This window comes from Delphinus delphis, chromosome 1 (genome assembly GCF_949987515.2).
Source record: "Delphinus delphis chromosome 1, mDelDel1.2, whole genome shotgun sequence".
Lineage (NCBI taxonomy): Eukaryota > Metazoa > Chordata > Mammalia > Artiodactyla > Delphinidae > Delphinus > Delphinus delphis.
Window position 1 is genome coordinate 56,660,397 of NC_082683.1, and position 22,050 is coordinate 56,682,446.

Below are 22,050 nucleotides of genomic sequence, written 5' to 3' on the forward strand. Positions count from 1 at the left end.
ACTAAAGACAATCCTTAACATAAAAAAAGAAATAAGCTGTAAGGTGTTGTGAAAAAAATGAATGAAAATACCCATCAAAGAGAGAAGTTTATTATGGGCTAATTAAATTTATATAGACCTCAGGTCACTCCTTATCTACCCACCCACTTCCATCTCTGTCAAGACCTCTGAAGGGGGGGTGGGTGATGGGGGGTTCAATCATCCAGTCCTTAGGGACAACTCCAATTGGCTCCTGTGACATGGTATTCTTTAAATTCTTCCAGTAACTGGGCTTTGAGCAAAAGGTTTCCTTTTAGATGCTTTGCGAGAGATGGCTGGAGAACTGTATGGTGATTTGACCCATGATAATAAGCTTTGGAAATAATTTGACTGTTGCTTTGCTAAGGTATTTCTTAACGATACATGGGAGGAGGGCAGAAAGAATCTCCACCTCTCTGAAGGAGTTAGCCTTCTGCAAGCAGCATCATTATCTTCCTAATCTGATACTTACCTATCAGTCTCTGCTTTCACATTGATAGTCTTTTAACACATGTCACTGACAGGAAAGGTTTGCATCAGTGCCTCTCAACTACTGTCATGCATCCTGTTTGATTACTAGGAATTTCTGATCTCATGTTTAAAGCCATTCTGCTGTGTATTTTTCTTGAATAAGGCCTGCAGAACCTGCAAATCTGTACTTCAGAGTGAATTGGGTAGCCTTTAGACTCTGATTCTGTTGACTTTCAATTACCACTGAATTATGCTCATTTAGCAGAACTCCACTTTCCAGGGAAATGACCTATTCTTACAGCTGAATATTACACCTCCCTTCTTTTTGGCATTGCTGCATATCCTTAAATCAATGAGCATTTGCCTTGATGTCTTATGGAAACACATACCTCTTCTAGTTTTATTTTAAAAAATCAATTCTGTTTCTCTAATACCGAAGCAGTTCCTGCTATCAGCAGATCAATCTTTGATCAGCCTAGTGGAAAGCTCATGGCGCTACTCTGTGGCCAGTGGGCATTGGCATGATTGACAAGTGCCTTTCCGACTGTTTTCAGTATGTGGGTGTCTGCAGCACCTGGTTTTCTCCAGCGGCAGTTGTGGCAACCTGTGTCAGAGAACAAAGAGAAGATTTTTTTCATATATCCTAGCTCCAAGAGGAGCTAGAATCTAATTGAACAGAAAGTGTTGTGTACTGATCCTTTTCTTCTCCATTATCCCCCTTTATTCTGTTGAAGGCAGGCATCTTCTCCTGTCCATCTGTATGACACCCAATTATTTTTCATAAGCTAGGGACTGTTTTAGGGACAGTCTCCAGGTTAATGACTGTGGGAAAGAAGAATAAAATCAATAAGTGCAAGGACTCATTTTTGTTTTCATAAACATTGCATGTTAAAATATCAGGGCTTGTCTGTCGTCTCAGAAGAGACTCTGACCACTGGAGTAAAGCTGCAGGAAGTCTCTGAGCCCTTCATCATCCAAGGTTGTACCTAAGCAATCCTCTTGGCTTGTAGCCTCTTTCACTATCTGCTTGCCAAGGACCATGAGAATAGTTTAGTATACCAATTATTCTTATTTTAGCATCAAAGGCTATCAAGTGAGGAGGCTGAGAAGATAATAAAAATGAGTTCTCAGTTTCAACACTTTTCATCTCAAGAACGGGTAACTGTCAACTCTGTTGAATATTCCAGTTGCTATGGAGGCATAGCTCTTGAGGAAAACCATCATTTGGCTTCTCATTATTCCCCCCAAAATTAAATTATCAACAACAAGTGGTTTGAGGTAGGTTGTTAGAACCTCAGTCCTTACACACTCAACATTAGGAGGGTGGTGCGCCTGTGTGTGTGCGTTTGCATGCACACGCATGTGCACACACAAGGTAGACCCAACCAAACAGACTAGACAGACAGATTATATTCTTGAGAAAATTTAGGGAGAAAAAAATCCATCATATAAACAAAAGATTCATCAGCTACTTCAACTGTAAAATGGGAACACCGGAGTAGATGACACCCTCTGTCCATTCCAGCTCTAACTTTCTATATGGATGGAGTTTATCAGTCTTGCTAAGACATACCTGGCAACCTGGATTCTCTGGAATAGCCTGTAGGCTTACAATTTGATAATCTTAAAAAGCAAACAAACAAAGCTTGTCTCCAAACTGCAAATGCAGGACATGGAACTCTACGTCCTGTCTTGTGAGCATGGCGAGTATTCCTGGAGGACCATGAAGCCTTCTTCACAAAATGTCAGATCTGAAAGGGACCTTAATGGCCTCATCCAGTTCCCTCATTTTCCAAGAAAGAAAACTGAGGCCCAGAAGGCTATGTAACTTGACCAAGATTACTTGGCTAAAATGTTCCTGAGCCAGAACTATGACTTCACTCTCTTGACTCCTAGATCAAAATACCTGTCACTTCTTTAACTAGGAAAGGTTATTAGGCTGTCAGAAGAAAATCGCCTTTCAGTAATAGATGTAATCTATGGAGAAAAGTCTTTAGAATCAGGATTGTTGGACCTAAAAATGTGTTAACAGCTTCCAGTAATATAAGAGCCTCTTGTCAGAGCACAGCAACCATCTCCAAGAGCACAAAATGGGAAGACCTTATTGATTTCAGTTAAACTTGAAGAGCAGTATCTCAGTAAGAGTCATTGAAAGTTAAAATGTGTCATCCAGAAAGGAGGGAAATCCCTCACTGCGGGGAATGTATGAAACTTGTATTGTTTCCATTTAAAAGGATGGCGTCCAGATGGACAGGCTGACATGCAGGCAAGAGACCATCAGTGCAGGCACTCTGTGATGCTCATACAGGTTAATGGGCTCGGGTTGCTGGTACAGGAGGAAGTAAAGGACCCAGGGGGAAGGAGCACAGATTAAAGCAAGATATTTAGATGTGACATTACAAGTTCGTTGATATTTTTTCAGAGAAGAATCACCCCTTTAAATCCCCGACTTACTGTCTCCAAAGCTGGAACATAGAATTCTCAAGACACAGGGAAGAGAACTCAGGAATTTTGCATGATTAAATGCTGTAAGCTAGCAAGAAAAGCACCTCCAATGCCGCCATTATCAGAGTTTTGATGAGACGTTTTTTGCATCTGTTTATTTATTTATTTATTTGGTACTGTTCCACTCTTTCCCCACTGTAGTCTGACCATTCTGTAAATGTGAACTCACAAAGCATGTAGTATGATTCTTTGAGTGTGTGTTTCAGGTTATTTCTGCATGGGACTGGCTAAGCATTGAGCAGAGGAAATTCAGAATAGGGAAACCCATCAGTTGTTCCAATGCTTGCATAGGGAAACACCCATTAATGTCAAAATGGCACTCTCTGTGGATAATGGCTTTCTTCTTTATCGTAATGTTCCAGACACAGTAGTGATTCGGCTCAATTTCTCGCTGTTGCAGGGAATCTTTAATTAAACAAAGGGAAAAAGCTGCTAGTCCCACTAGAGGTTTTATATTTGCATTGGCACAGAAGAATCTAACAGCTTCGTTAACCAGGCATGAAGAATGGTGAAGAATGATGGTTAGGAAACGCAGGGGCTATTGTGGCCTTTTATTTTAGCAAAAGTAGTCATTATTAGGAGTGAAGTGACAGGGAGAAAAGTAATTTCAAAAGTAATGTCATATATAGTTTTTATGCCAAAGGTTGAGAGACCAGAAAGAGATTTTAACGGGAACCTGAAGGCCTGGGTTCTAAGCTATTAAATCACTGCGTCTGGAACAAAGTGATTGTGAAATAAATATCTGTTGAATGAATTGCCCTTTGAGCTTGGGAAAGTTGCTGACTTCATCTGAAAAATGAACATGTGGGATTATTATTTGTTCCCAAACCTGACTCTGATCATCAAAGTCACTTGGGAAGATTTTTAAAAAACACTGATTCAGTAGGACTGGGTGGGGCTCATAAATCTGTATTTTTCAAAAGTTCCCTGGGTGCTTCTGATGCTGAACTAGGTTGGAAACCCCTGAACTAACTGGGATGACCACTAAAATTCCTCCCTAAGGCAGAGTCATAGGCTGATGAATCTAGGAACTTGGGGGCACCCAGAGACAGCACTGAGATGCTAGGGATAGAGAAATCTCTTGCTCCAGCCCTACAGCCAGGTGCCAAGGGTCCAGGACAGCTGCTTCCACCTCACTGTGCTCACTTTGCTTTGATGAGTTGTCCACAGGGCTCTGTGAGCAGGCGGAGGTCTCCAGGGAGAACGTGTGACTATGCCATCAACTGCAAGAGTTGAAAGCAAATCATCTAGATCCCAGCAGGCCATCTGGAAATGTGTCATTTTCAAATAGAGAAGTTGTCTTTGGACTCATTTTCGCTGAAACAAGTAGAGATAAATGTAGGAACTTTTGAAAGCTGCATTAACTCTTTCAGCCACAGGGTGTCATTTAGTTCAATGAAGTAGCTGTAGAGCACCTCAATAACTGATTGCCTCAGTGCATTCACAGGCATCCCTGTGGCCTGAGAGAGTTAATGCATTTTTCAGAAGGACTCGGGATCCATCCATCTCCCTGAGAAGTGAAATAGAATATTTGATTGCTGATATTTTTAATAGCATGATATAGGAGAAGGAGCTTCTATGAGCAGGTAGATATGTTTTTCTCACTAACCCTAGCCCTCCTTTTATCTTGTAGCAGAATTTTTTTAAAAATTAAATGAGATGATTATAGATATTTAATAAGCACAATTACATTAATCAATGTAATGCCTGTTACCAATGAGAGACATTGTTATTATTTACTAGCAGAATTTATAGACACAAGGCATGAGATAAAACTGAAATTACAGTCTTCCTCTTAACCTCAAATCGTCATAAGCCAGGGCTTTAGAGGAATCATTTGAAGATTAGAAGCCATTTATTTCTCTAACATATATACTACTCATCTAAACTGAACCCAGCTACTGTTATATGGATCTTTTAAATTAAACAATAATTACAAACATAATAAAGTGAGCAAAACATAAAGCCTGTTTTTATTAACCTGGGCTTGGCTACATGAACCTTCTCTGTTTTTACAAACATACAAGTTATTCACTTTAATAAGAAATTTACATATAAATATTGATGCCTCACCTTGAAAGTGTATGAGTGTAATTGTCCCAAATCAAGCAGAAGACATGGGATTGAGTTCTACCTCTGCCACTTCTTGAACAACTTATTTAGCTCCTCTGGATGTCAGTTTGCTGCTTTAGCAATAAAATCATGTATCACCGGATTGTCCTGGAGATCAAGTGAGATAATGCTATGACAGACCTTCCTAAGATGAGCCAGCCATTATAGACCATTACAAGTTGTTTTTGAATATTGCAGTGGGTTCTCATTGGCACACAGGGACTGGAAAACCTATTTTTGTGTTGTTGCAGACAAGCAGAATGACGTGGAGATTCCATCTCCCACCCAGAAAGACAAGGAGAAAAAGAAAAAGCAACAGCTCATGACACAGATAAGCGGAGTGAAAAAACTGATGCATAGTTCAAGCTTAAATAATACAAGTATCTCACGCTTTGGAGTCAACACGGAAAATGAAGATCATCTAGCCAAGGTGTGTATGAGCTGGGTGTGTGCTCGTGTAGCTCTGCTTTATAGCAGGCAGATGTCTAAAACCTCCTAGTAGAAAACAGTGATCGCTTTTGCTTTATTATTAAATAGTATGATGAGGCTGATGTAGCCCATTGTCCATTGTTGAACACCTAGTTAAAGGCCCTTTTTCTGCACCAAAGGACCATATTTTGTCCTGAGTTGGGTCCATTAACCTATGAATGGAGAATCCTGTTGAACACATATTGGGAGAATCCAAGGTGAGGGCAATAGACAGGACTGAATTACCCCAGAGGATATTTCAGAGACTGTATGCCAAGGACCGATGAGAATATCTGCACTGGTTGGCAGAGCTGAAGAAGAAATGAGAGAAATTGACAGCCTTGACCCTTGAGCCCAAACCCTAGTAGTGGAGGAAGGCTCAGAAAGAATTCATACCTCCTCTCGGAGGCCGTGCAAGGTGACTGCTGAGGTTCTCTCGGCCTTGTGAGAGTATGAAATGAGAACAAATGAACATTCAGGGAGGGAGTGTCTGAAAGATGTCATTAGAAGAAGGTTGATTACACATTGGGCCAAGCCTCTGGGGAGAGCCTGGATCCCTTACTCTGGGCAGTAATTAATAATGGAATAAATTGCTCCTTTAATCAGATAATCTGGGAATAATCCCACAACACAGGATGGAATGATGTTTCTTTCAAGTCTTTCTGTGGCGCAGGAGCTCTAGGATGTAATGGATGACTAGCATCTTCATGACCTTTTATACTAAATCAGAGTTGACTTACACACATTCTAGCAGCTAAGTCTCCTTGACATGGCTCTCAGTGATAATAACCAAAGGGCAGCGGAGTTTCCCTGAGATTGCTTTCTAGCTGTTACTCATGGACCAGTGAGCAGAGAAGGGGAGAGACAGGGAAATGGGGCTAGAATGATCTCTAATCACTTGCACCTACTTCCGAAAGAAACATTGACTGAGGACTGACATACAGCAAAAAATTAGAGGTCAGAAACAAAATTTATCAATAAACACACATTCTCCCTTTTCTGAAAAATATGTACAGAACCTTCTAAACAGCATGAAGATACTCAACTTCCCAGATCATTCCATTTTCAAACGTTCATGCAACCAGAACACTCTAAATAGATACTCTAAAGACTTAGCCAACCCCGGTCCCCAGAATAAATAAAAATAATGAGGCATGTGAACAAAACTGTCCTTATTTCTAAATTTCTCTAATTTTGATATAGGAGCTGGAAGACCTGAACAAATGGGGCCTTAACATCTTCAATGTGGCTGGATATTCACACAATAGGCCCCTAACATGCATCATGTATGCCATATTCCAGGTGGGTAAACAGGAGTGAATGTTGGTTATCCAATTAGATGCTCTTTATGATTTTTTTCCATCCCAGTTTACTTTTCTGATTTGGTTTTTCTTCATTTATGGACATCCACTTAGTTGTTTTCTAATCCTTTTTGCTGCGTAGGAAAGAGACCTCCTAAAGACATTCAAAATTTCATCTGACACCTTTGTTACCTACATGATGACTTTAGAAGACCATTACCATGCTGATGTGGCATATCATAACAGCCTACACGCTGCTGATGTAGCCCAGTCAACCCATGTTCTTCTTTCTACGCCAGCCTTAGATGTGAGTAGTTATGATCTGTTTTGCATACCCTGCCCATCCTCCTTAAAAAGTGCCATACAACATGTGATATATTTATAGAAATAATGTAATTAGATGTTTGTGCATACTGGAACTGGCTCTTTATTATGTAGAGCATGTATCAATTGGGTTATTAATATAAATGGATGACATTTCTACTTGCTTTCTCATATCAGAGTAACCTTTCCTTTACCTCTGTTACAATGGAAAAATTATTTAATTATCAAGCAGTTAATAGGATGCTCCATTTGTCATTGTATCTCTAGTACCTAATAAGTGTCTAGTTCAGCATTTAGTATATAGTATATCCTCAGTATGCACGTGCTGATCTGAGCTGCCTACACCATCCCAGATCCTCTGAGGGATAGCACAGAAATATAATATAAAATGTTCTATATAGTTCCTGTTAAGAATAAGCATCCATAAGCTTATTCGCCTAAGAATTCATAAAACTGGTTCTATGGATTGAAGGAAAAGTAACTGAAAAATCTAGAACTGAGGAATGAACAATGCTGAAGCAAAGAGGGACAGCTTTCCAACTTGTTAGACATCTCTCTAGAAGGTGGCTGGGACTGCTTCTCTCACAGATTAATGCATTTGTATATATCACTATAAGCAGCCCAGTGGGTACAGCAGTCCATGCTCTTCCTTGACAGATGGCAGTGGTGGTCAGGTATTTCCAAGAGGTGTAGGCTCACTGTGGGAAGGGACTGGCCACGCCCTAGCCAAGCCCACCTCTGCAGATTCAGCTTGGAAGGTGAAGAAAGATTAAACTGACCCCAACTCTATTGCTTGGGTTCCATATATTCTGAGAAATGAAATCCAAGAAGCTAAGACTGTTTTATAGCCCTGAAGGAAAAAAAAAAACAGTATTATTTTTATGTTCTGTGTCAGTGTCTCACGGTGGGCCAACACTGTTTATCAACTGTCTGCTGCTGTTACCTACTGTGTGGCTGGAAACTGAGCATGAGAACCACAGATGTTTAGAGAAGGGAGAGTTCAATGTGTCCTTGCCTAATTAGATTGAATGGAAGGATCAGAAGATTTAAGTAACCACAGAGAATGATGAAAGACATTTCAGCCAGAAGCAATTTATACCTAAATAAATACTAGGTTTAAATCATTGCATACAGGTAGGGGCAGAGGAGGGAGGCTTCACAGGATGGCATGAAGGAGTTGAGCAGTTGGCATTAGGTCTCATTTCTCAGAAATGTCCTCAAATCTTGTCCATAGTAATCACTGAGTGGATAGGTATTGACTGAATGGATGAATGAATAAATGTGTGAAAGCTCTGACCATGCTACAAATTTAGCTTTAAGAAATAACTTATTGGCAGGCTTATAAATCTGGAATTTGGCCTTAGTTATGCAGCCTGAAAGCATATGAAGCTTTTTATATCAGAGCAGAGCCAGTCTGACGTGCTTGTGTTGCATAAGCACCATCCTGTTATACCACTTATCCAAGAAACAGATATCAGGTACCACCTGATCTCTTACCATGAGCGCTGTGCTAACGCCTTCCCCGAGCCTCAGCCTGCAGGCTCGATGTGGGCATGGGCTCTGACCACCAATCTTCTCACATAAGAGACCTTATGATGATGGACAGAATCTACATTTAATTAAAATAGTATATTGAGACATTGTATAAATCAACAAACCATCTTTCTCCCAACAAGAATGAAATGGGGTACCTTAGTATGAAACTAATTAAGCAGGATAGGCAAATGGAACGTGGAGTTCAGTGCACTCATTTTGCCCTGCAGGCCGTCTTCACAGATTTGGAAATCCTGGCCGCCATTTTTGCAGCTGCTATTCATGACGTTGATCATCCTGGAGTCTCCAATCAGTTTCTCATCAACACAAGTGAGTTCGCCACTAGAACAGTCACTTGAGATAATTGTATGAGTCACTGCTTCATTTTTTTCCTCCTGATGTTTTCATTATGGATAATAATAAGGGTAATAATGAGGTAATCCTTCCATTCCACTCAAACTGGTCAGACCTTTCCTGGATACTGTGTCCAGTCTAGCAACATCACTTTGAGCTGCATGGAGAACTTGGAAAGGGTCAGAGGGGAGCCATAAAAAGTACTCAGTGTTTGGAAAATGCAATATGTGAGGAAAGAGTAACACATGTGGAATTATCCAGTAAGGATACGGAAAGGCTTGGGAATAATGTGGTAATGATTTTTTAGGATTATGCAGGGCTCTCACACAGAGCATGGTGACCCACTAGTGTCCCTCTCTACTGAGGGAGCAGGTTCAAACGTTGTATCTGAGCACGGGAGCCTCCATATAGAAATAAGACTCCAAGAAAAAGCTTCCACAATTCAGGATGGAGGGTCGGGTCAGTAAAAGTCTCACACACTCTCTTCCAGCTTCATAGGTTTGATTATGCACTGGTCTGTAGTATGGATTGGTCTGACTTCAGCAACCTTCAAGGGCTGGCCCATCCTTAAGATCCCAAGCCCTACTCAAAGCTTTTGTCGTGCTCAAAATATTTAGTATCCATGCTAATGAAAATCCATGATTTTTCCCAGTTAATGTACCACTTCTAAATGCTGAAAATCTAAGTACTTTTTTCTTCTGAGAATACTGGTTATCTTGTGGTCAAGATTAACATCAAGTGCTGACAGTTTTAAGAAATATTGGAGCTACTTGCTGTGAAAGAGCCCTTATCATACTTTATCATCAGGATATTTGAATGACTAAGTGTGAGGTACCTTGCTTTTTACCTTGTTTTTCTACCGAAAGAACGTAAACTTTGGGCAGCTGCTTGTCTGTGTGGGTTATATCAGCTGGTCTACTGTGATGTCATGAACCATTCCATATATAGGCCAGTTAGCTTCACACAGAAAAATGGTCTTTCTGCCAAAGCCACGTACCATAAAAAGCCAGCTTGCAGAGCTATGCCCTTGATCACAGGATGAACAAGGCAAGAGTGCTGAAACGACATCACATATCCCACCACCTTTTCTGAAGATGTAACTCAAAGCACACTGTAAAAGCAATGGTTTATGAGTAACAACACCTACAATTAGTAACATATTATCGTCACTTGGTTATCATTTTGGTTAAGAGAAAATGTGGCTTCATGAGTTTGATGACCATGTTCTCAATTGCAGACCATGGTGCTGCCTAACAAAGGTTGTCTGTGATTCTTCTGTGTGAAAGGCAGGCTAGAAGCTGTAGTTTAGGTAACTAGATAATGCAGTTTCTGTTGTATAGGGCCATAGGGCAGAAACTGGGATATCAAGATTGTTGTAAAAAATTATTGTTTTGTTACCATATTTACAGAAAGCTCCAAAGAGCTACATTATTTGGATAAAGTGAAATTTTACACTCACACCATTATCTTCTTTGAAAATCCAAAACTCACAATTGATGGAGCTGGGAAACATATCAAAAAGTGAGATAATGTGAAAAATTTTAATACCTTGGGTGAGGTTTAGTGGCATTTTCAGTCTGTTCTTTTTCCAAAGCACACATTCGTGAAGACATAAGGGGAGTTACAAACTGAGATAAAAATAGGATTAATTGCTTGGGAATGCCCTTACCTAAAATGTCAAATTCTTCATCTGACGTGAAAAGGAAAAAAAGCATTTTAAAAATACTGTGACTTTTAATCAAAGAGAAAGTTTATGAGCTAATATCTACTGGAAACTTTTTTTTTTTTTTTAACTTAGGAACTGACTATTTCTCTTTGTAGAGGGAGACTCTGCTCTAATAGAAAATGACATATGGGGTCTTGGTTCTTAAGATCATATGGAGAGAACTAGATCTGATTTCACACTGAGGTAATTCCACAGTTTGAATTGTATCCCTTTTTATTAAATCATCATTTTCCCTTGTTTATTAGATTCAGAACTTGCTTTGATGTATAATGATGAATCTGTGTTGGAAAACCATCACCTTGCCGTGGGTTTCAAACTGCTCCAAGAAGAACACTGTGACATCTTCCAGAATCTCACCAAGAAGCAGCGTCAGACACTCAGGAAGATGGTTATTGACATGGTAAGACTTTGGTCTCCCTGTGTTCCTCACTTTTGCTGGAAGAGAAAATCCATTTCCTTGATAAACTGAGTTTATTGAGAGTTTCCTTTTTTTTTTTTTTTTAACCTCAGGTCTTAGCAACTGATATGTCCAAACACATGAGCCTGCTGGCAGACCTGAAGACAATGGTAGAAACAAAGAAAGTTACAAGTTCCGGCGTTCTTCTCCTGGACAACTATACTGATCGTATACAGGTATTTGACAGAAGCCTTTGATTTAACACAAAGCCACACCAAATTAATGACGCAGCAGTTAGAAAAAGAAAAACAAGTTTACTTAGTTGCATATCCTAGGTTACTACTAAGGCTTTGGGCTTATTTTAAGAACGAGCAAAGGAAAATGGACATTCAAGTTGATTCTCTAATTTACGAAGAAAAACAGAACCCTATTTATTGAGTTGCTTAATTCTAAAAATAAACAGCAAAATCTCTTTATAATAGGGTATACGTGACTGCTGATCCCAAAGGCTCATGTTTGGACATAAATCCCACTGACTTGAACTTTGTTAGGTCTGTTTTGGTTATACAAATTGCCCTCAGTTGGTCTCCTCTTTCCACAAGTGGAAAATATGAAGACATCTACTTTGAGTAATTCTTTGCATTTTTTCCAAACTGAGGAGAAGAAACCATGGCAGCATCTGACCTCTAATGTCCCTTCCAGTTTTTTAATTCAATGACTGTCAATCAAAGAAGACATATTTTTCCTTTGGGGACTCTTATAATGGTAAATAACCAACTCTGGCCAGCACCATTGTAATCCTGCTTTTTTTGGTGCAAGCACCATAATTATAATGCAACTAAAATGTTCTTGGGTCTGGTACCAAGTGTACTAGTACGAGAGGGATGAGATGTTCTGGTAGTATTTATACCTCATTTTATGGGATTTCCAAAATTTGATGATTTCAGGTCCTTCGCAACATGGTACACTGTGCAGACCTGAGTAACCCCACCAAGTCCCTGGAATTGTATCGGCAATGGACAGACCGCATCATGGAGGAATTTTTCCAGCAGGGAGACAAAGAGCGGGAGAGGGGAATGGAGATTAGCCCCATGTGTGATAAGCACACAGCTTCCGTGGAAAAATCCCAGGTATCTAATATAAGGTTTCAAAGTTTCTGTGAGCTCTGCTGATGGTTGAACTGGAGGGCTCTTTCTAGCTGTTTTCTTTTAAATGTGTGTGTGTGTGTGTGTGTGTGTGTGTGTGTGTGTGTGTGTGTGAAATTATAAGGAAGCAACTACTTTATTTAGTTCCATTATGCTCATGACTCATTCGCCTTCTCCATTACACTCAATTTCACAACGAGGAGATAAAGCAGTCTTCAGAAATCCATCAAAGTTTGGACTGTGTATCCTCAGTTTAGATCATTGTCTATGACCTTAACAAATCCTGCTGATTTAACTGAATGCTGCTGTCTCCTTCATCTCATCCCTCTAGGTTTCCCCCAGCTCTGTCTTTATCCAGGACCTCTGCTTTTCACCCTTGTTTCCTGTTTTCGTTGTCTCTCCATAACCATGCACACTGCTACCATCACCAGAGGTGATGAATCTCATTCCCACACATCTCTCTGCCTCATAGTTGAAGCACTGTCCTGTGTCCCCTTCCAAGGTCACGTCTACACTTCTGAGAGCATGCTGACATCTTTTGGTTGTGTCCAAAGCTACAAACTCTCTGTGTGCTAAGGACTGGGGGGACATTACACTGTAGGCAGGGAGATGCAGAAATGCCCCAGATGCCGCTAGCTGCAAAATATGTAGCACTAGATAGTATCGATATTCTTACAAAGGCTTCAGGGCCGGCTGAGATGCTATTTTTTTCAGGACAACAAACTACCTGAGCCAGGCAGTCATGATTAAGACTGTGTCTCTAGGCTGCCCAAGGCCTTTATCACAAAAGCATTCAGAGTACTTTTTGTTAGTGTTTATCCTCTTTCCCCACTACCTTCTACTCCCAAATTTACATGTAGTTATAATATCAATGTATAGTTCCTTTGCAATTATTATTGTGTTGCTTTTTAAAGAAACCCAATCAAATGAGTTTAAAATCTGTAAGTGCTCTGAAGGTCTAATATGCCATAAAAACACATGATAACATAAAGTTAGGGCCAATTCAAATACCCTAATGCCTTAATTAGAACAAGATATTCATGAATTAGTTAATTAAATAGCATATTGCCCTTTTGTTAGCAACAGTGGTGTTTTGTATGTATATGATGTTCTGTGTGGTTTTCCACACATTTCCCATACATTATCCCATTTGAACCTCCAAACAGCCTTGTGACATAGACATAGCAGGTATTTCCCCAGTGTGTCAGGTGAAGAAGCTGTCCTCTTGGTCCAGTTCACCCAGCTACCCTCCACCCAAAACTATTCACTGTCCATCACTGAGAACAGGTCTCACTGTTTCCATGATGTTGTGGTCCACCCTGGTATTTCCCACAGATGGGCTCTGGTGAGCATTGTCTGAGTCGTCTGGCAATGAAGCCCTTGATTTGTAGAGTTCTCTCGTCCCAGGGCCTAGGAAATAAGCAACTAGAGGCTACCTTTCAAAAAAGTGCTGAACATTTAGCAGAAGCAGAACAAATGAAGAAAGCAAATGACTGCAGTGTGTTCAGCTGATGGAATTTTCTCCATTGCCTTGAGCTTGTGTTTTTCAGGTCCCTGGAAAACACCTTGAAAATAGTCTCTAAAAACCACTAAACATACATAAGGAAGTAAAAGGGAGGAAAGAGGAGTGGGTGGAAGCAAGAGAAATATCTGAATCATCCACAGTCGAAGTTCTTGTAATCAGTGCAGATCAGAGATGCCCTGACTGTGGTATGAATTCTGTTTGTTTAGGCTAGGGAAACACCAGAGAAAAGATAGATAGATAGATAAACAGATAGATAAAAGTCACATACGACTCAGGTTCTTTGATACGGTACAACTTTGATGTGTTAAATAACTGGCCCAAATCCAGAATGTTAATAAAGGGAAGTTGCCAGCAGTGTGGAAAGACAGCTATGTAATGCCCGTGGGTGCACCGAAGTTGCCTTTGCTCATCTACCCCTGAATCCCGACCCAGCATCTCTCCAGCTCCCCAGACCATGACAGGGGAATTCCATTCCCTCATTCAACTAGTGCCTATTCTTTCTCTCAGCCTGTTCCCACCCCCAATGTTTCCTGTTTGTCCCACAGTGGAAAGGTCAGGATAAGGCCACAGAGCCAGCTCATGCAGGATGCATAGCCCCTGTGTAAACCATAACAGAGCCATAAGCTTCATATTTCTTCACAGGAACACTAGCAAAGGAACTGCTTAATTGTCTTTATTTTTCCTTCTTTCTCCTGATGGAAATGACGGTATGCCCTCTGGATCTAAAACAATTGCAGACGTGTCTGCAGAGGGGATATTTGTTTGTTTAGGGGCTTGAAGTGTTTTCAAGTGTTTCACCTACGTCGTCTACAAACCAAAAACATTCCACAGAACTTGAGACATCTCAGAGTCATACGAGGCCGGCTCCCTTTCATTTTAAAACCGCGGCATATTTTAAAGTTATCAGGGAAAGAATGTTGAGTCAGAGCTCAGTAGACCTGGAGCTTCCTTCTTCAGAGAATGACTCACAGAATCCAAGGAGTGACAAAGTCATTCCCAGCCAGGGTTACAGCCAGACTTCTTACCTGGCAGACGTCAGAGGAAAAGTAATCAGTTCTAGTGAGACCAACACAGGCTTTGGGATCAGACAAAGTTGGGACTGAGTCCCATCTCCACCACTTACTGGCTCTGTGATCTCTGACAAATTATTTCATCTCAACGAGTCACAGTTTCCTCCTTTGTGAATGGTGAATAACCATACTTACTCTGCATGATTAAGAGTGATAATGTATATATTGCATTCAGTGCGGGATGCACCATATAGTAGGTACTCAAATAACAGATTCCAGTATTATTGACCTCTCTTGGGTTGTTGTGGCTCTTTCTTTGCATGCAAACCAGGACGGCTTGTTTGGTGTTCCAGGGCCCATCACAATAACAGATGTGTAACCTTATTTTTCTCCAGGTGGGCTTCATCGACTACATTGTCCATCCGCTGTGGGAGACCTGGGCGGACCTGGTACAGCCTGATGCCCAGGACATTCTGGATACTTTAGAAGATAACAGGAACTGGTATCAGAGCATGATACCCCAGAGTCCCTCCCCACCACTGGACGAGCAGAACAGAGACTGCCAGGGTCTGATGGAGAAGTTTCAATTTGAACTGACCCTCGAAGAGGAGGATTCTGAAGGCCCCGAAAAAGAAGGAGAGGGCCACAACTATTTCAGCAACACAAAGACACTCTGTGTGATCGATCCGGAAAATAGGGATTCACTGGGAGAGACTGATGTAGACATCACAACAGAAGACAAGTCCCCGATTGACACATAATCTCCCTCTTCCTATGGAGATGAACATTCCACCCTTGACAAGCATGCCAGCTGTATGGTAGGGCCAGCCCACCATGGGGGCCGAGGCCTGCACGGGACAAGGGCCTCCCGGCCTTTCCAGTTACTTGAGTTTGGAGCCAGAATGCAAGACCGGGAAGCACATAGCAGCTCAGGAAATTCCACAGTTGACTTGCCTTGCTTGCAAGCTTAGTGGAGAGCTGAAGGTTTCTGTGGTTCTGGAGGCCAAGTTCGCATCACAACCGAATGGCTTGAAAATGGAAGACACAAAACTGAGAGATTTTTCTGCACTAAGTTTTGGGAATCTGTCCCCTCTAGTGACTGAACTGACTGACTAATAATGTCATTTCTATATCTGCTCACCTGTCCCCTTGTCTGCCAACCTGTGTGCCTTTTTTGTAAAACATTTTCACGTCTTTAAAATGCCTGTTGAATACCTAGAGTTTAGTATTAACTTCTACACAGATAAACGTTCAAAGTTGACATAAACTTTTCTGACTCTTTCTGGGGGAAAAAAAAAGGAAAGAAAATGGTCTTCCTCCTTTCTTGGGCAATATCTTTCACTTGACTATAGTTACTTTTGCAAATAGAAAGGCTACGCTTCTAACCACATTCAACTTCCTTCTCCTATGGTCCCAAACAACTCCTCAGTTGCCCTTATAAAGTATCTCTGTTTGCCTGCTTCCAACAGTATTTTTTCTCCTCTAGAGTTGCACTTTGTTGCTGTAAACAGAATAAAGTTGAACAAACTAAGGGGTAGTCATGTTGTTCACAGTAATAATCTGTGTAGAATTCAGCTTCATGAGCAGTTACCCTGTCGGGTCCCGAACCCCTGTGCCACTGGGGTCGCACAGTCCCCATCCTGTTCTCTTGCGCCCCTCTTCATGCTAACACCAGTTACACCATTTCCAGTTTAATGCTGCCGTCTTTCTCTTGCACTGCCTTCCGCGCTATCACCTCCGTTTCTGTTTATAACCGTGTATTTATTACTTAATGTATATAATGTAATGTTTTGTAAGTTATTAATTTATATATCTAACATTGCCTGCCAACGGTGGTGTTCAATTTGTGTAGAAGACTCTGCCTAAGAGTTACGACTTTTCCTGTAACGTTTTGTATTGTGTATTATTATAGAACCTGAACATCGCTGAAGAGAGACATACGGGCCCCTCACCAGTTGGGTCTGCCCTTTTCCCGGTCTGAGTTGCTAATACTGCTCAACCCCTTCATGAACTGTTTTGGAAACGGGATTCTCACATTAGATACTAATGGTTTCTATTGAGCTTTTACTTTTGTATAGTTTGATAGGGGTAGGGGGCAGTGGGATGCGGTTTTTACCCCTGTTTTATCCAAATCTGTACACATGAGTTGAGTTTTAACTGGGTTCTACTATAATTGTGGCTTCGGTTTAACAAGAAACACTACATTCAGTTTAACAAGCAACTCACAGATGGTTCTCCGGAGAGTCCCCAAACTACTGACTTTGAAGAGGAAGCCCCCTGCCTGCTGTTAAGCAGGAATGTCATGTTCCAATTAATTACAAAAGAAAACAATAAAACAATGTGAATTTTATAATAAAATGTGAACTGACTTAGTAAATTATGCAAATGTGAAGCTTCTGATAACACTTGTTAGGCCTCTGAGTGGCTTCAGTCTCTGTTTGTAAAATCTATTTCATGCTTTCAGTTCAGCATTGTGACTCAGTAGTTCAAGAAATGGCACAAATGTGCATGACCAATGGGTTTGTATGTCTATGAACACTGCTTATTTCAGGTGGACATTTTATTGTTTTCCAAAGTTTCTCACAATGTATGTTATAGTATTATTATATATTGTGCTCAGATGCATTCTTAAGAGACTTTTATATGAGGTGAATAAACAAAAGCATGATTAGATTAGACTGTAGGCCCAATTATTTTGTGGTTAGTTCTGACGCATTGAAAGCAGATCTTTTTTTCCTCTTCTCTCCTACCGTACCCCACAGAGAAAACTACCCACTTTGCTTGGCCAGCATCACAACTAAAGTTTCATAATCTGTGTCCAAAAAGTCCCCTAGCTTGAAACATTTATTTTTTTAACAACCGTTCAACTAGCTCAGTGGTATGAGAAGGGAGATGGTGAATTAAAAGAAACAAAGGCACTTTAAGAATCTGAAGAGTTTAATCTACTGGATGAATAAAGGGAATCTCCAACTTGGCTGGGTCCTCTAGAAAAATGAATCATAGCACATTAACTTAATGTAGTCAGATGGTCCAACATTAGCTTAGTGTAGTCAGATTGTCCCATTGATTCATCTGACACATGAAGAATCTGAGGTCCAAAGAGTCACCTTAAAGCACAATGCAAGGAGTGCTGGCTGACACTCATGGTCATCTCAGTGATCCATGGAGTCTCCTGTTGATCATATGGTTATGCTTTTCTTTCTGGAAAGAACTGTGTAAATATCATAAACAAAATAATGCTTCATTGAAAAAGTCAACTTAAAAAAAATTTATCCTGAGAAAGGTGTGTGTGTGTGTGTGTGTGTGTGTGTGTGTGTGTGTGTGCGCGCGTGCGCGTGTGCATGTGCGTGTGTGTGTGTGTGTGTGTGTGTGTGTGTGTGTGTTGAGAAAGCCTTCAAATAAGAATCAGTGGATGGCCCATGATATTTTAACCACAGGAGGAAGTGGTTCGTGAAACAGGAAGGGGTCTGCTCTAGAAAAACTCCATTCAACAAACTGAAATTACTGTATTTCTTTTTAAAGACAATTGAAGGTGAGCCACTGTTGCAGAACCAGCTTGCCTGCTGGTTCCAGAGCTAGTATTTATAGCTCTTTGCCACCATCCCTGATTTCTGATTGCACCCCACTGTCTCTGAGCTTTTACAGATTGAGTGACAAAAGTGAATTGGTTAGAATAGCCACAGGTGTGACTTTAAAATATCTAGAGCTATAAATATTTATAACTATTTGCAGGTCTCTTCCTACAGAGTAGTTCTTACCTTTGGCGCAAAATTAGAATCATCTGGGGAATAAATATTTTTTAAAATACTGATGTTTGAGTTCCATCCTCACTCCCATATTTCTGTTTGAATTGGTCTTGGGTGGAGCCCTGGGCATCAGATTTTTAAAGTCTCCCCAGGTAATTCTAATGTGTAATCTGAGTGGAGAACCACTGCTACAGAAGAGAGAAGCACACTTGTAGCTAAGGCTTTTGTCTTAGTCCATTCAGGCTGCTATAACAAAATTCCAGACTGTACAGCTTAAAAGCAGCAGAAATTTATTTCTCAAAGTTCTGGAGGCTGGGAATTCAAAGATTAAGATACTAGCATGATCACATTCTGGTGAGTGCCCACTTCCTGCTTCATAGCTGGTGCCTTCTCACTTGTATCCTCACCTGATAGAAAGGGTTGGAGATCTCTCTGGACCCTCTTTAACAAGGGCACTAATCCCGTTCATGAGGGCTCCACACTCATGACCAAAGTACATTGCAAAGGTGACACCTCCTAATACATCATCTTTGGGGTTTTGGATTTCAGCATACAAATTTTAGGGAAACATAAACATTCAGACCATAACAGCTTTCTTTCACCCCAGCTATCTTCAGACATTGTACACCCATCATGACCAGGCACTGGTTCAAGTACAGAGACAAGTAGGGATCAGAAATGAGTAAGATGGAGCTCTGCACTCCAGGAGCTTACAATGTGCTGTTGTTGCTCACTACTTGCCTTCCAGATTGTAAAATCATAATCTTGCTCTCAGGAAAACCACAGTTAAGATCAATCTAAAAGAAAGTTCATCTTCTGACTCCAAAACATAGGCCATAAGAGTAGTCATCCTCCCACATGATGGTAGGGAGCTACTGCAGAAGCAGAAGTTACTGTAGCATCTTTGCCAAGGCTGAGGGTGATAATTTGTGCTTAACAAAATGCATAGGAGCTAAAGGCTGATTTATAGACTCAGGAACTGTCAGAGTTGGAAAGAAACACACACACACACACACACACACATGCTGGATGGCTTTTCCCTGACATATTCCCACAGGCTTATTTTGATATAAATAAGTTGGGGGTCATGGTAATTCTAAGTCCACTGAAGGAAGCCTAATGGAGTCCAAGTGAAGGGAGGTGGTTTATTGTACTGATTCTGGAGACAAATGGCCCAGGTTCAAATCCTAACTCCTTCATTTACTACCTGTACAACTTTAAATAAGTCACTTATTCACTGGTCTGCAGTATAATGGGGATTATAAATCTGTCAGATGGGAATAATAACCCCAGGACTTTTTCTACAATTTCATTGCTACCTCTCTGAGCCTCATATCTTTTGAGAGTGATGAAATCAACAATTGTATGAGCCTTAAAATCTGTGAACCAAAATGGACTAAGATGTCTGGTAAATGCCATTTATCAACCCACAATTTGTGCAGCCTGTGCCCCTTACCAAGAATTCTCCAACCTGGTCATCTCTTACATCCCTCAAGACTCAGATCAGGTGACCTCCTACAAGACGCTTCCCTGATCCCCAAGGTTGGGATAAGGACTCTTCTGGAAATCCAAGAACATCTCATGCTTTGACACTAATTAACTGTGTAACCTTGGGCAAGTCCCTTAACTCCCCTGTTCCTCACATTTATCATCTATAAAATGGGGATAATTATAATGATACCTAGCTTATAGCAGGTTATGTGAGAATTACATGAACTGATATACATAAAGTTCTAAGAAATGTTATGACTATTAATACCTACCACTATGTATTTAAGTTAGGTTTTTGTCTTTCCCAAAAGACTATAAATCATTGAAGTCAGAAGATGGATCTTATTTGCTATTGAACTTCCAGTACCAAATCCAATTTCTGAAATAAATATACATTTGTCAAACTGAATAGAACCAAGTAGTTTTGTGAAAGAGTGAAATACAACCCCATGTCTCAGGCTTTCCAAACCAAAAAGGTGTTTGTCTCAGAGCCCTGGAATGATAAGCCATACAATTCCAGAAACAAAATTTCCTTAGAGATCTTCCAGTCTCTGCCTTTTGTTTTATAATTAAAGAAACTGAGGCCCAGGTGTGGCCAGTGACCTGCCTGAGATGATAGAGTATAATAGTGTCATAGGGCTGCCATAACCAAGTACCACAAACTGGGTAGTTTAAACAACCGAAATTTATTCTCACAGTCCTGGAGGCTAGAAGTCCAAGGTCATGGTGTCAGAGTGAATTCCTGCTGAGGGCTGTGACGGAGAATCTGTTCTTCCCTCTCCTCTAGCTTTTGGTGATTTGCTGGCAATCTCTGGCATTCTTGGCTTGTATATGCAGCACCCCAATCTCTGCCTTCATGTTCACGTGATGTTCTCTCAGTGTGCATATCTGTGTCTAAATTTCCCCTTTCTATAAGAACACCAGTCATGGGTTAAGGGCCCACCGCACTCCAGTAGCGCTTTAATTAGTTGCATCTGCAACAATCCTATTTCCAAATAAAGTCACATTCTGAAGTACTAGGGGTTAGGACTTCAACATATAAATTTGAGGGGTATATAACTCAAACCATAACACACAGTTACTCACTAGAAGATTTCCTGATTCCTTACACAGGGATTTTTCTGCAGCATCTTGGAATCTGGGAGCCTTAGACATCCATTCAACTTCTCTGCACCTTAATCTCAGCTATAAAATCAGAGGAATGGACTATATGTTTGAACAGGTACTATTCAGTTATAAAAAGTGTAATGCTTTATACCAAAGTGTTTTTGTTTTCTTAAGGTTTTTCTGAGCTCTTCAAACAAATTAATTATTTCCTTGGTATAGCTAGGTTCCACATGGATCAGGGAGAAGAGGAAGCAGGACCTTGGGGTAGGAGGACAAACGTAGCCCAGGAGTTAAGAGCTTAGGCTCTGAAGGTAAACTGATCCCAGTTCAAATCCCTGCTCATCTACTTCTTAGCTGTGTACTGTGGGCAAATACTTAACCTCTTCAAGCCACATTTCCATCCTCATTAAAGTGAGGATTTTGTAAAGACTAGTGAATATTGTATCTAATGGGAATGTGTTAGCCATTGTATCACAGATGTCAGCTAAGGCTCATTCCTTCCACAAATATTTATAGAGTGGCCAGTTGTGTGCCAGGCACTGTGTGATGAACAAAATAGACAAAGGCCCTGGCCTTATGAAGTTTATATTTTAGAGAGGGAGAAAAAAAAACCTAATAAATGAAAAGATAAGTAGTACAGTATCAGGTAGTATGACCTGTGCTGTGGGGTTGGTGAGTGACAGTGGTTAAGAGCAATGGCTCTGGAGTTCAGCTACCTGGCTTGGAATCCCAGCTTCACCCATTATTAATGGTCCAGACTGGGGTACAGCAAATACAAAGACCCTGAAAATACAGTGTGCCTGTCCACTGCGAAGAG

At 40.7% G+C, this 22,050-nt stretch overlaps 1 protein-coding gene across 3 annotated transcripts in view; it reads left to right on the forward strand.

Annotated features, from left to right (window-relative positions):
* Positions 1-17,562, forward strand: part of PDE4B (phosphodiesterase 4B) — a 481,867-nt gene extending 464,305 nt beyond the window's left edge. For all 3 annotated transcript variants that reach the window (XM_060023415.1, XM_060023425.1, XM_060023406.1), the window contains 8 exons: positions 5,358-5,536; positions 6,778-6,876; positions 7,018-7,182; positions 8,963-9,062; positions 11,058-11,212; positions 11,323-11,445; positions 12,157-12,339; positions 15,285-17,562. In XM_060023415.1, coding sequence (XP_059879398.1) covers positions 5,358-5,536; positions 6,778-6,876; positions 7,018-7,182; positions 8,963-9,062; positions 11,058-11,212; positions 11,323-11,445; positions 12,157-12,339; positions 15,285-15,650 — 1,370 coding nt within the window. In that variant the 3' untranslated portion in view covers positions 15,651-17,562. The remainder of the gene's footprint in view (positions 1-5,357; positions 5,537-6,777; positions 6,877-7,017; positions 7,183-8,962; positions 9,063-11,057; positions 11,213-11,322; positions 11,446-12,156; positions 12,340-15,284) is intronic.
* The last annotated feature ends 4,488 nt before the right edge of the window (positions 17,563-22,050 follow it).